At 40.7% G+C, this 14,397-nt stretch overlaps 1 protein-coding gene across 2 annotated transcripts in view; it reads right to left on the bottom strand.

The window, feature by feature from the left end:
• Positions 1-14,397, bottom strand: part of MOCOS (molybdenum cofactor sulfurase) — a 237,680-nt gene that overhangs the window by 182,334 nt on the left and 40,949 nt on the right. For both annotated transcript variants that reach the window (XR_014518738.1, XM_083473195.1), the window contains exons 6-8: positions 7,781-7,980; positions 5,606-5,722; positions 3,120-3,575 (exon numbers count right to left, since the gene is read on the bottom strand). Coding sequence is in view for 1 of the 2 variants with exons in the window: in XM_083473195.1 (XP_083329321.1) it covers positions 3,120-3,575; positions 5,606-5,722; positions 7,781-7,980 (773 nt within the window). In the remaining variant the exon portion in view is untranslated. The remainder of the gene's footprint in view (positions 1-3,119; positions 3,576-5,605; positions 5,723-7,780; positions 7,981-14,397) is intronic.

The raw sequence follows: 14,397 nt of genomic DNA, 5'->3' as shown, positions 1-14,397 counted from the left end.
CAATTGCATTACAAGTAACTCGGTTCTGCCTAACACAATGCTTCCCCCCTTAAAATAAATCCTGGCTACGCCCATGGGGGGGGGGGTCTTGTGTTTTGACATATTTGGGAGTGAGTCATGGAGCAGAGGCAATGTTGCTAGCTTCTCCAGCCCTGCTCAATTCAAAATATGGACCTGTTCAGCAACTGTCCCACCAGAAACAGTCATCTAGGATATGGGACTGTTAACACCACTGAACTCCTTGAGTAGACAAGAGCTGTTTCAAGATAACAGAATATTAGCATAATATTTATTTTGATACTAAGTATTCCATATATTTAAGACAATGAGTAAAAAAAAAAAGTTTAACTTTAGTTGCTGTGAAGTTGCCTCATGCTCTGAATGCCAGTCAGCAGAATTTGTGACCCACAATTCTATGTGCAGCCTCCAGCTGCACAGTATCTGTGAAGTGGTTGACAGCTTCCAAGTTTTGTAGTTTTATGCAGGCAGATAGAACTGGAAAATTACTGAGTCCTTCCTCCTCCCCCTGTTGCCAGAGAGCACAGTTCCACGGCCATTTTAATTGACCCATTATAGTGCCTTGACTAAAAATACCAATTTTTCCTGAATGTCACTACAAGTCTATGCCCTGGTCAAATCTGGATGCGAGTTTCCAGCCAAAATTCCCATTTGGCGTGGGCAAAGGTGTGGGTCCTGTTGCACATTTCAGCTAACATGGGACCTCCTTTCCAACTGACTACCAGAGCTCTGAGAAGTAAAGCATGCTGTATCAGAAGTACTGCAAACCCTACTTTAAAATTAACCTAAAGCCCACTACCACTTGTGTCAACAAGCCTTGGAGGTTGTCATCCCAAAAGCACCCTATTCTTTTTCAGGTCTTCCATTTCCAGACTTATAACTGCCCTTGCATTGCAGAGTTCTAAGAGTTCTTTACCTCCCTGATTTTGCGTTTGCCCTCCATACGATCCCCATCTTTCTTCCCTCTCCTGCATTTCTGTCTCCCCATTACCAATCAACCCTCAGTTTCTCCAAATTCCTCCTTCCCATCGTCAAGGTTGGTCAAACAGTTGGTATTCACCTTGCCCTACCATCTCCACTGTCTCCAACAGGCTTAAGGAAGAAATATTCCAATTCTCCCTCTTTAAATCTCTTGTCCTGATTTCTCTGAGGGTTCTTTCCTCTTTCCCCCCTTTCTCCTCAAAAGCGAAAAGGCCCATTCTAGAGCCAAATTATGCAGCATGCAACCCCTCCTTGATGGAGCAAAAAGTGAGTGAAGAGACTGCAGGGGACCCTCTGAGCAGTTACTAAATGGAATAGGCAAAAGCATCACAGGTGGGACTTCTGCTAGAGTACAGCCACTCTATCCTCAGTGATGCAATTCTCCTACAAAAACACCAGTAATAATATAATAATTATTTCCCTATGTGGAAAGACTTTTTCATGTGTACCCCAACCTGACGTTGTACAGCCCAGATGCAGGTTCACTACTTGAGTGAAACATAGGCCTTAGGCGATCACACTTACCTGCTGTTTACACGCTGTTGTAGCACAACACAAAAGTTTTGAGGATGCATGTGAGGATAAAACTGGTGTCCAATTATTCATGGAAAAGACAGCTTAAGATGAACCGAAGCCCCCCTGGTGATTATACCAACCAATGGAGCAATCCTTTCAGGGACACCAAAACGACCCTTTTCTTCTTTTTATTTCCTGGGCCAGGCCAGAAGAGACCTCTATTCTGATTTTTTATATATATATATATATATATATATATATATATATATATGCAGGTTTTGGTGTCCTCGGGTGTCTTCCCGTGTAAAAGTTGGGGTGTCTAGGCGACGTTTCGACGAGGTCTCACTCGTCATCTTCAGGCTGGTGCTTTCGGCTTCTTGTTACTGGAACAGAGCGGGATCTCAGTGTTTGAGTTCCTATAAATACTGTAGAGGGGTGTGGTGTATTGCCTCAAAAGGCAATACACCACACCCCTCTACAGTATTTATAGGAACTCAAACACTGAGATCCCGCTCTGTTCCAGTAACAAGAAGCCGAAAGCACCAGCCTGAAGATGACGAGTGAGACCTCGTCGAAACGTCGCCTAGACACCCCAACTTTTACACGGGAAGACACCCGAGGACACCAAAACCTGCATTCCTGTACCCGTGAAAATCTACGAAAACAAATATATATATATATATATATATCTGAACAGAGAAGGCCAAAAACATTTTGATGCATTAGAAGAAAATCCTAATGATGTACCGTACTTCTTCTGCCCCATGATGGATGGATGGATAGATATACACATACACTAAATAACCAACAATTTAATACCAGTTAATGGTATTCCTAAAATTGGCACAGGAGGCTCATTGTCTCTCTCTACGTGAAGGTGAAGCGGCTCTGGCCCTGGATGCCTTTGTGAGCTAAAAATTGCATGTGTGTATGCACATGCACATGCACATGCACGCACACACATATACATATAAAACATCTATGCAGATCTAGATCTAGATATATACACACCCATCCCAATGTATGCATACGCACACACACACAATATACATTGGTTGTCCAGAGGAGGGCAACCAAAATGGTCAAAGGCCTGGAAACGATGCCTTATGAGGAACGGCTAAGGGAGCTGGGCATGTTTAGCCTGGAGAAGAGGAGGTTAAGGGGTGATATGATAGCCATGTTCAAATATATAAAAGGATGTCACATAGAGGAGGGAGAAAGGTTGTTTTCTGCTGCTCCAGAGAAGCGGACACGGAGCAATGGATCCAAACTACAAGAAAGAAGATTCCACCTAAACATTAGGAAGAACTTCCTGACAGTAAGAGCTGTTTGACAGTGGAATTTGCTGCCAAGGAGTGTGGTGGAGTCTCCTACTTTGGAGGTCTTTAAGCAGAGGCTTGACAACCATATGTCAGGAGTGCTCTGATGGTGTTCCCTGCTTGGCAGGGGGTTGGACTCGATGGCCCTTGTGGTCTCTTCCAACTCAATGATTCTATGATTCTTCTATGATTCTATGATATATAGAGATATACATATATATAGATATAAAACATCAAGAGACCTGAAAAAATGTGAATCTTTTAAATATCACTAAAAGCATTTACCTCAAATGCAGCACATGATTTGATTGGGTAGAGATAAATGTTGGTGACAGTGACTGGCCTTCTACCACTTGGCATGTCTTCTGCTGGGTTCCCAAAAACCTCAGTCATGTCTCTTTCTGAATGTCTCTTGGCTGGCTGTAGACTGACCGGCATGTTCACTGAAGTGGAAGAGGTACTAAGTGCAGAGTCCCCAGTGCTCTTGTTCGGAGTCAGCTTATTTGCACTGTTGTTATCACAGGTGTGACCATTCTCCCTGGGAGACGCTACCAGTTCTGAAATAGTCTGTCTTGGAGATGGAATATTAACCACGTTGCAGCCAATGAGTCTGGTGGTTATAATGAACTTTAGAAAGGCTTGTGCATCTTCAAATGTAGACATATAGCCAAATGAGATTCTCACAGACCCAGTGGGACGTCCATCAACTACATCTATGTCATCACCACAGACATGCCCAGCCTAGATGGGGGGGGGGGAGAGAGATAGAAGGTATGATAAACATTTTGTATACGCTATCAAAATGTAACGTACTGTATTTTACAGCAATAAGATTTTGTAAAAACACAGAATGTCCCGTCCCCCCCCCCCCCGCAAGACTTTGTTTTGGAGAGAGAAGTAATCTTGATTTTTATTCCTTGTGCCAAGTTTGGTTATTCACAACCCCAAACCTTACTTGAGAGACCCACCTTGATCTGCCTTTACTGAGTTTTAGGTTTCTGTAAAACTGAACCCATTCCTCCAGGCACTTGGAGAGGTTTACTTTTAAGTATGTTGCTGCAGTCCCCAATTTTAAAAGGAGTATTTATTTTAATTTTAGGATGTTGTTTTTCCCCTTCTTATGCTTTATATATTGCCTTTAGGCACATAGTAAAATATATATTCTATTTATACATTTTGCAAACAAGTCTCTATAACTGCTCTCCCTTGGTTTTATAAACATCTGAAACTGCCACATATGAAGTCTGGATTCTGGGTATCATTCTGTCTACTCTGACTGATGGCACATCTCCAAGATTTCCCATTGGAGATACAATCACTGAACATGGGACTTTATTCATGCAAAGCAAAAACACTTTGTGCTTCACCGCTGAGCTCTGGTCCTGTTTTCATTATTCATTCCATTAAAATACAGCATTATAGTTACTGTGTCTTTTCACTAACCTAATATGTACAACACACTAGGGCTGTTTGTTTGCATTTGACAAATAAACTAGGAGAGTAAAATGGCACACATGGCAAAGGACATGCGGCTTTACTAAATTTTGAAGTCCCTTAAAACGGCAGCTGATGTGTGAAGGTTGTCCTTGCTCCACAACAGGATACAGAGGAAAGCCGCCACCCACTCAGCAAGTTAAGGGTGATAAAGGCTTTGATTGCCCTGATAAACACATGAGCTTGCCGTACAAACAGGCTGGGGGAGCCCTGGCTTGTGCATCCTCCCACCTGCAGGACTTCTACCTTCAGCATGTGGCTGTGTGTGTGGTTCCATCCACCAGTGGCATGTGACAGCCAGAAAGTTAGCCAGGAAGGAAAGTGGCTGAAAAGTGTTCCCCAGCCCTGTTGTACAATTTCATGGCCAGAGGACTTTCAAAAAAGAAAAGTATATGAGAGGAAGAAGGTAGGCTGAGAAGAGATTACACTGAATACTGTAAGGACCCCGAAAAAGGTAAACTACTCTCATATCTCTATGTACATATTTACAGGTGCTCTACAACAATCACAATAATAAAAAAGGATTTTTGTTGCAGAAATAATTTTTGCAGAATCTTGCCCACAGTTTATTTCGAGAGTGGGATCGGGATTTGCTCTTACGTATTTGAGATCAAACCTATCCATTCTGAAGGAAATCAGCCCTGAGTGCTCACTGGAAGCACAGGTCGTGAAGCTGAGACTCCAATACTTTGGCCACCTAATGAGAAGAGAAGACTCCCTGGAAAAGACCCTGATGTTGGGAAAGATGGCAGGCACAAGAAGGGGACGACGGAGGACGAGATGGTTGGACAGTGTTCTCGAAGCTACCAGCATGAGTTTGACCAAACTGCGGGAGGCAGTGGAAGACAGGAGGGCCTGGCATGCTCTGGTCCATGGGGTCACGAAGAGTCGGACACGACTAAACGACTCAACAACAACAACAAAATTTGAGATCTAATAATACATCAGAGCAAGTATTGTACCTGTGTCCAGTTTAGTGCTGACTCATAATTCTTTAAAACGGCAACACTGTGCGCACCTCCACTGAAGTGACTGGGGCTCACTTCCAAAAAGGACTGCAATGCACAGAAACTAGCTGATGGCATTACCTTTTCGTTTGAGAATATTGGACAGTGTTGGAGCCTGTGAAAGACTGAAGACTTCACTTGGGAGCACCTAAATAAAACCATAATGCTGGACTTGGCAGGACTTGCTAGGATACACTGGGAAACGGTAACATTAAATTGCACCCCTAAGTAGCGTAGCTGGTAGCATGAATGGACTAAACACATACTGACCTGCAGGTTCTTTTTGATGTCATTATTGCTGATCCCCAAATGCTGCTGACAAGCTCCAGTATTACAGAAACAGCCTGTGCGAATGTGTATGTTGTACAGCCCAGCCAACTTGTCTACCTTGTAGGTTCAGCAAAGAAAGAAAGATTCTCAACATAAAGATATCAGTTTGCTATCAATTAAAGCCAATAACTTAGCTGCTTTAGATTTTATGCATGTTCATTCTAATGCAACTTGAGATTTCCCCCCAATATCACCTTTGCATCCTAAAAGAGACTTTTCATTAAAATATACCATGATGTAATCCTCATTTTATAACTTAACAATGTACATATGCCATGGCAGCTACCAGACTGGAATGAAGACACATATTTGTCCCCTGTGCTTTTTCTCTAAAAAAATATTTAGGGGTACTTTTCCGTACTCATATTGAAATACAGCCCCTCAATGAGGCCAGACTTAGATTCACAAAATGTTTAGGGGTATGCAAACCCCTGCGTCCCCCCAGAAAAAAGCCCTGTTTCTCCCTACATTGCAGTTTCTCTCACAAACTCTTTTTGACTTGATATCTGTCTCAATTTCTGATTTGAACCCAGAATACTCCGGTTTTCCTTTTTCCTTTTTCCTCCTCTCCATGTCTCAGAGAACAATTAAAAGTTGTTTGTGTGTGTAGGTGCAAAAACAAAGTCCTGTTTATAGTGAAAATAAAATTCCTATACCAAATGAAGGAAATGGTGAAACTGGCATATAAAGTCCTTCCTATAATTTTGAAGGAAAGGGTCAGTTTAATGCAACGCTTCAGCAGCCAGCCATTTTAAAAGAAGCATATGGAGTGCTTACTCTTTTATTGTAAATGGAGCCTAATAGGATTTACTCTCAGGTATGTACCTGATCCTTCTCATGGTTTCCATTATTATTACCCACTTCCTCCCCTGGCAGGGACTCAAGACAGCTTACAGCTAAAATGTTATTTCACTCCATTTGTCTGTTGAAGGTGCTGTACACAATCTCTTCCCTCACACAGTTTTTCTTTACAACAATCCTGTGAGGAAGGTTAGGCTGAGAGGTTGTAATTGACTTGACCAATGTTGATGTGTATATTACGTATATGTGTGTGGCAAGAACAAATGCAGGAGAAGCTTCCTAATGTAGAATAGGATATCCCTAATTTCTTCAGAGAAATGTTGGAGGATATGCTAGTATTTTCAGGTTTTCTAGAATATAAGAATTGCTAAATGCATCCATTAGTTGTCCTTTGATCATATGTCTGAGCCAAGAGAGCAGTTCTCCACCTAGTTAACTGTCTGCAGGAGACAAATCATTTCAACACCTAGTCGGATTTGATTAAATACACTGCAAATGCACTTTGCCAGACTGTAATGACAAAACACCATTCTGATATCAGATCCATTTTAGTAGTGCAGAACAACACAATCCAACCCTTGTGCCTTGGGAACTTGTGCTAAGATACTCGCTGCATAACAGTGAAGATGATACAGGCCAAAGGAATAACTGAACTGGAGGCATCAGCAGAATATTTTCCCTCATCATCTGGTTTGTATTCTGTTCCTTCAGTCCATCAAGTTCTTCTGCCTGCCTGGAATCTTAACTGCTAAATCAATGGGGGGAAATCAATAGTGAATGATCACCCCCCCCCCCGAGGTTTAGAGATGGCTGTTGGGAACATGGCCAAAAAAGCCATTAGGCTGGCTATGAATATTATCTTAACTGGACTCATGACATTTAATGTAATGAGTGGGTAGGCTCTTAAAAGCATTAGAATTGCTAATTCATATTCTTTGATCATTGTTGAACAATATATTCTTTATTTAAAAAAAATGAGGAGGTTGGCTTTGACTCTTTCCAATATCACTCAAAAGACTCTGGTGACGTACCTCATAAAAAGGACAAAGGGGAAGGTTTTCACCATACTTTTGAAGATAACATGCCAGCCACACTGAACACTGTTCTTGGTAGCCATGTCCAAATTTGTTCAGACAACTTGTCCTCCACTTTGTCAAAATATTTCTTCCCTTGTTTGTTATTTTTAATATAAAACAACATGTGGGAGGTTCAGAAGGAATAAAAGAATTCAGCAAGAGCAGGTATTTTGAGTGAAGGTGGTCAAATGATCACAAAAATGCATTAGAAGATAACAAGAGAATTATTAAAGCATACCTGTGAATAACCAACTATATCTCCATTTTCATCCAATACATTAAAATTAATGATTGGACCCTGGACCTCAGGGCTGCTGAAGTCTGTATCACTGTAAAGATGCACAGCAGGTGCCCCGTTAGGATATGTTAACGTAGAGAGGATTCTATAGGTGTAGTGAGCTAAGGCAAATGTATGTTGTTCTATGTTCTTCATTCCACCTGCAGGGAGGAGGGGGAGAGAGGAGAGAAAAATTCAACAACTTCCAGTTTCATTTTGAGCCATTTCTACAGGGACATTAAAAGGAGCTCGTAAAATCAAGTCAATTGTAATTATTATTTAATGTAAGTTTTTAAAAGATGTGATTATTAGGTTTACATAAACAACATAAATATTAAAAAAATTAAAAAGAAGGTTCAATCCATTTTTGCAGACATCATAGTAAAATAGATTCTTTGAAGGGACATTTTGGAAGTAAGACTCACATATCAATAAGAGAACCTGGCCACACAGAAATACATTTTGTTCCGGGATTTTTCTCATGAAAGCTACAGCAGCAGGCACTCACTCTTAGTGTTTCCTGGGCAAATCTAGCAGCTCCAGTGTCATCAACTGATGACTTCACGCGAGGAGGAGTCATCACAGATCTAACACCTGTGACAGAATTTTCACACCATTTTTCATAACTACAGAAGCAATTGTTTTCAGTAGTCAGTTTTATATATTTAGATTCATGTCATGAATTGTGGGAAATAAATAAAATAAAGAGAATATAATAGACAAGGCGTAATTCTTATAAACAACAAACGAAGCATGGAAGTCCTTAACAAAGGGTGGTGAACACAGCACATGACATCATGGGCTGTCCTCGGAGTTTGCTAGATGACATCGCGGGAGACCGCTGCCTCAGGAGAGCGAGGGAAGTTCTTAGGGACGACTCACACCCTGGCCAGCACCTTTTAAATCTCCTACAGGTAGGAGATACAGATGTATAGTCAGCCGCACCAACAGGTTAAAGAACAGTTTTTATCCGTGGGCTGTTGGGCTGCTGAATGGAAAAAAATAGTGGTGTAATTGACTTCTGACAAGCACAAGACTGAGTGTGTGGCGGGTGTGTGTGGCTCGTTTAATTTCACTGCACGCAGGTGGTGTAGTGACAATAAAGGTTTATTTATTTATTTATTTATTTATTTGTTTGTTTGTTTAATTTATGGTACATCACTCTACTGAAAGTTTTCTGGGCCCTAATGTTTTGGTTTTTTTCAACACCTGCCACACATCTAATTTATTCTTGACATGGGTAAACTAATATTAAAAAAATGGGTCAGATATGCATTGAAATCAGACATCTACTCTAATTAATGGTAGGAACATTTCATTTCCACTCGGTTCTAATTGGGTGTGCAATTCCTTTTTGTTCTCTCTCTCTTTCTCTGCCTCCTCAGCCGAAGCGTAATCCTCTCATTCAGGATGGCATGCTTAGACCACATGTGATATGTTTTCAGTATTTATCTTAATGAACAGATGGCTTTTGGAAATTCCCCATCTTATTTTGTTGAATAGCTAATTTCTACTCCTTCTTTCAGCTCAATGATGTTAGCAACTTGTATTTTGAGAGTCAATTGTAAAGAACCTTATATGGAAAAGCCATTACTGGTAGTCCTTGCTCATCTAATAGTATTTACATATAGAATTTGTGGGGGAGATTACACAAAGTGGTAATGGGATCTGGCTGAAGTGAAGCTGATCTACTAGATTTTAGATGTAGTAATCTGATCCAAAAAGACGAGCAAACCAATGACGAATCAAAGTACCTAGGGGAAATCACATCTCCACCCATTTAACAAAAAGACTGGCAATAGCAGTTCCAGAACCGAAGGAGAAAGAGGGCTTTCAAACCATGGAGCTCAGCAACGTCAAAGATGCACAAAGCAGACATCTTCTTTCAGCATTTATGCTGCTGAAGGAAGTCACACTCAACGCTTATGCAGCTTTCTATTGGTCACTACTGCATTCTGTTCTCCAAAGCAAAAGGAGACTCCATATTCCCTGCACTCTCCCCATGAGTAAAATATAATTCAGTGTTGTAAAATAATTGCTCCCTCAACTGTAAAGCCAGAAAGACGCTCTTGAAAGCTGTATGCCAAAAGCAGCTTTATTTTATTCCTGGTTTTTGTCAACATTTCCTGTTTGCATAAAACTGATTTATCATCCCAGGGCATCACAAGAGGAAAACATTTTTCTGTAAATCTGATTTCAAAACATCTTATTTTTTTGTAAATAAGCTTATGTATTGCTTTGAGATCTTTCCCAGGGATTCACAAACAGAATGAAATAAATAGAATATCAGTGGCTTTAATTAGGGGTTTTTTTGGGGGGGGGGGACCTTGTATCTTCCAGTTACTGTTGATAGCAAAAGCAATGAAAACTTCTAAATTTAACCTTTTTTATAAATGCTTAGTAATGCATATAAAATATCACATAACCAATATTTGCTACTATTCCAAAAACTGTATTATTAATGTATCACTTCTAAAAGATATGAAAAAGTCAGCTCCTTGATGTTTACTCATCCCGCACTTACGACATTTGATTTAAAACTGCTGAGAACCACAGCGTGTCAGTACAGTCACCTGGCAAAAGAACTGATAACCTGAGATTCACAGTAAGATTCCCCTCCTTCAAAATCCAACTTGTTATTCAAAGAGCAGTGCTAGATGAAAAGCAAAAGGTTCAGGATTTAAGCTCAGTTATATTAAGCCTCTTATGCAATTCACTTCAAAGAGTCATTGGGATTTTGGCACAAAATGGTTGATTAGGTCAACTTGAAAAATGAAAGATGCTTTCTAAAAACTCCAAACTACCAATCCTAGCAGTAGAGGTGGGAGGATATAAAATTCATTCTTAGAATTTGTGACAGAAAGCAGCCTCACTTCTAGAGTTATCAAAGTAGATTACTTGCTTCAGGCTTCCTTTTACTTTCTCAGGTTTTAAAAAACATTTTTTGCCAGTTATTTTTATTGATTTTCCAAATTATTACAAATCAAACCAAATTAATACAATTTCCAAAACCAGTTTCCCGCTCTCATTACAGAATATGTCCAAGATATACCCCCACTGCTGCGTCAATTCTCATTTAGTCGCTAGTTGACATCACTTTGCAATTACCATAATATTTTTAACAGCTGCCCCTCTACAACCCTGCATACTGCAAATTCCTCATATAAACCTTGATTCAGGTAGGTAGCCATGTTGGTCTGACGCAGTAGAAATATATAAAAAAATATAAAAAATGTCCAGTAGCACCTTAGAGACCAACTAAGTTTGTTCTTGGTATAAGCTTTAAGCTTTCATGTTTAAGCTTTCATGCACACAAGAACAAACTTAGCTGGTCTCTAAGGTGCTACTGGACTATATACATACATACATATATATATATATATATATATATGCAGGTTTTGGTGTCCTCGGGTGTCTTCCCGTGTAAAAGTTGGGGTGTCTAGGCGACGTTTCGACGAGGTCTCACTCGTCATCTTCAGGCTGGTGCTTTCGGCTTCTTGTTACTGGAACAGAGCGGGATCTCAGTGTTTGAGTTCCTATAAATACTGTAGAGGGGTGTGGTGTATTACCTCAAAAGTTCTGGGCAGAGGGGAAGTTCCCAGGCTAGTGTTCTTTTCTTCTTTTGTTCCTTAATTACTTGAGGGATATCTTGAGTGATTTCTTGAGTGATATTCTGAGTACCACTTAGGTGGGTCATTAGGTGTGGATTAGTTGCTAAAGCCTTCGTGTCTTGACCTCTTGAATTTGTGAAGAGTTTTTCTGGGAAGATGGCTGTACTGCACTTAGTTGTGCTTTGGCTTGGCTTCGTGTATAGGGGCGAGCTGTGGTTTTGTGCCCTGTGCCAGCCAGATCTGTGTAGGGATTGCAGGGGGGTGCAGCATCCGGAGTTGCCACTATGGTTTGGTTACTGGATGGTGTCTGTAATTTATCTGTGGAGAGGGTCTGGGTTTGGGTCTGGTGTGGTTGATTGGTGGTGGCGTTCTGTGTGCCTCTGGATCTGGTGTCGGTTTTTGTGGGGAGGGCTAATTTCCAGATGTCTGGCAGGCGGGACGTGTCGTCACGCTTGTTCATGTTGTGAGGGTGTTTCTCTATCTCGATGGCTTCCATGATTATTCTCTTGTGGTGATGTTCCATGTTAAAGAGCAATTTGGAATCTGCAAAATTAATTTCGTGTCCTGTTTCTTTCATGTGTTGGAAAAGAGAGGAAGATTTTTCTTCTTTTTTGACGGCATTCTTGTGTTCTGCGATACGTGCATTTATTCGTCTGTTTGTTTGTCCAATGTACGTGGCTGGGCAGACTTTGCAGGGTATTTCATAGACCCCTTGGTTTTCCAACTGGATTTTATCTTTGGGGTTTCTGAGGATATTGGCTATTTTTTGGTTGGTGCAAAAGGCTGTTTTGATATTGTGTTTATGGAGGATTTTGCTAATTTTATCTGTAGTGCCCTTGATATAAGGAAGGAGGGCCATGCCATTGTTTTCTTCCGTGTCTTGGTTTTTGGGGGGTGTTTCTTTTTGGATTAGCTTCTTAACCCTGTTTTGCTGGTATCCATTGGCGATTAACACATTTGAGAGATTCTGTAACTCAGTTGTCAAGTGGTCTTTGTCAGCCAGGCGTTTGGTTCTGGAGATGAGGGTCTTGGCTACGGAGTTTATTTGTGCAGGGTGGTGGTGTGATTGAGCATGTAAGTAGCGGTTGGTGTGTGTTTTTTTCCGGTAGATAGTGTGTCCTAGGGAGCCATCAGGTTTTTTGTAGATTAGGACGTCAAGGAAGGGAAGCTGGTTGTTGGCTTCTATTTCCATAGTGAATATATATAATAAACCTTAGTATTTATAATCAATAACAGCATTGTTAAACCTTAGTATTTATAATCAATAACAGCATTGTTAAGATCGTAGATCTTTCCCGGGTTGGGTGTTTTGTTGCAGTTTCTGCTTCCTCTGTCATGCTCATATTTCTAAGGTCGAATCCCATCCTGATGATAACACAGTCACACAGAGCAGATTCAAACTGCAGCCTAAACAATTTACAGAGCGAACTTTCCAAACCCATCTCAGCCACAGGATTCCACCTTGCGATGCCTTCTTTTCCAGTGCAAACACACCCATCGTAACATAAGTCTTTCTTTAATTCAGCCTCTACGTGGCTTACACAACAAGCCCAGCTGTGGGTTATTCTTTACTATGCTCTTTTCCCCACAACATCCCATCAAAAGATGGTAATAAATATCACCTAGTTACTCCTTAGTCAAAGGGGGGCAGATGTAGTTAAACCGTATTAAATTCATTGTAAAGCATAAATCAAAGGTCTGCCTCTCTTCCTTCAAGAAACAAACAACTTCACATGCCTCTTGTCTCTTTATGAAGGACAGGGCAGAAAGAGAAAGCCGTATCCAAAAAGAAAAAGAAAACATAAAGCTATCTGCCCTCTCCTTTTCCATTTGTGGCTGTTGAAATGATTTTTCAAAGCATCAAAATACCATTCAAATAATTTCAGAGCACACCAGTTTCCACAGGGCACAGGTGAGGCCTGTTGGACCTCAAATGTTTACCATTCTGAATGGAGCTCTTGCCCCAGAATGTGCCTGTGCGCTACTGAATACGTAATGTAGTGTTCCCTGAGCTGTCTTTCAGGGTCATTTGTCCACCATGACTGATCTTCCCATGAGGCAGAGCAGACCACTGACTACAATCAACAGATAGACCTTGTGGCAAGAAGTGTGGACTGCATCACTTGAGAATTCAAGAGTTAGGTTTAGGTAGAAAACCTGTGAGCACCTAGAAATAGCTCTCGCACCACTTTCACTGTTCCTGTAGCAGGACACACACACACACACACCGCCTGCTCTTCATTCCATCTGTCATTCTTCTTTAACATTTCTAATCTTTGAAATGAAGATGCTTCTAATACCCTGAAAGAAGCTTTGCATACAAAATGAACTGAACCACTTAAGCTCCTGAGAATTGCTTCCATTTAAAGAAACTACCAATAGCATGAAATAAAATTCCTGCCTTCATTTTTCACAACTTCAGTATTTATTTCAATGTTGTAAAATAAGCATGTATAGTTTTCCAAGACCGCTGGAACATTTAGCATTTATATGCCCACAACCCCTCACAGTCCAAAGTTGCACATGCAGCCACATGCGTTGATTGCTTTCATATTAATTCACAAGGTTTTTCCAACCAGCCTCCTCTCTGAAAAATATTTGATATCTATTTGTGTGAGGGAAAGGAACTGCTATACCACCATCATATATTATGCTCCAAAGGAGCACATCCACGGTAGAAACATACTGATTTTATACCAGTTTAGTGAAGTGATTCCCTGCTGGGAAGATCAGGACATGACCTTCACCTGTGTTTCGGAAAGAGTAGCAGCTTTGCTTTTTTTTATATAGAATGAAAAGCATTCCTCTATTTTTTACAGCCTGAAATGTGGTTTGACCCCTAATCTCCATTTCTAGTCAACCGAACGCGATAATGTATTTTATTTATGAATTAATCATTATTTCATCTTCCTACTCTCACGGAAGAGCCAATGCATCACAATAAAAGCAAAAAAATAAAATAAACAA

Source organism: Podarcis liolepis, assembly GCF_965112155.1.
Source record: "Podarcis liolepis genome assembly, chromosome: 13".
In the NCBI taxonomy this organism is placed as follows: domain Eukaryota; kingdom Metazoa; phylum Chordata; class Lepidosauria; order Squamata; family Lacertidae; genus Podarcis; species Podarcis liolepis.
This window is presented reverse-complemented; position numbering and strand designations above follow the sequence as displayed.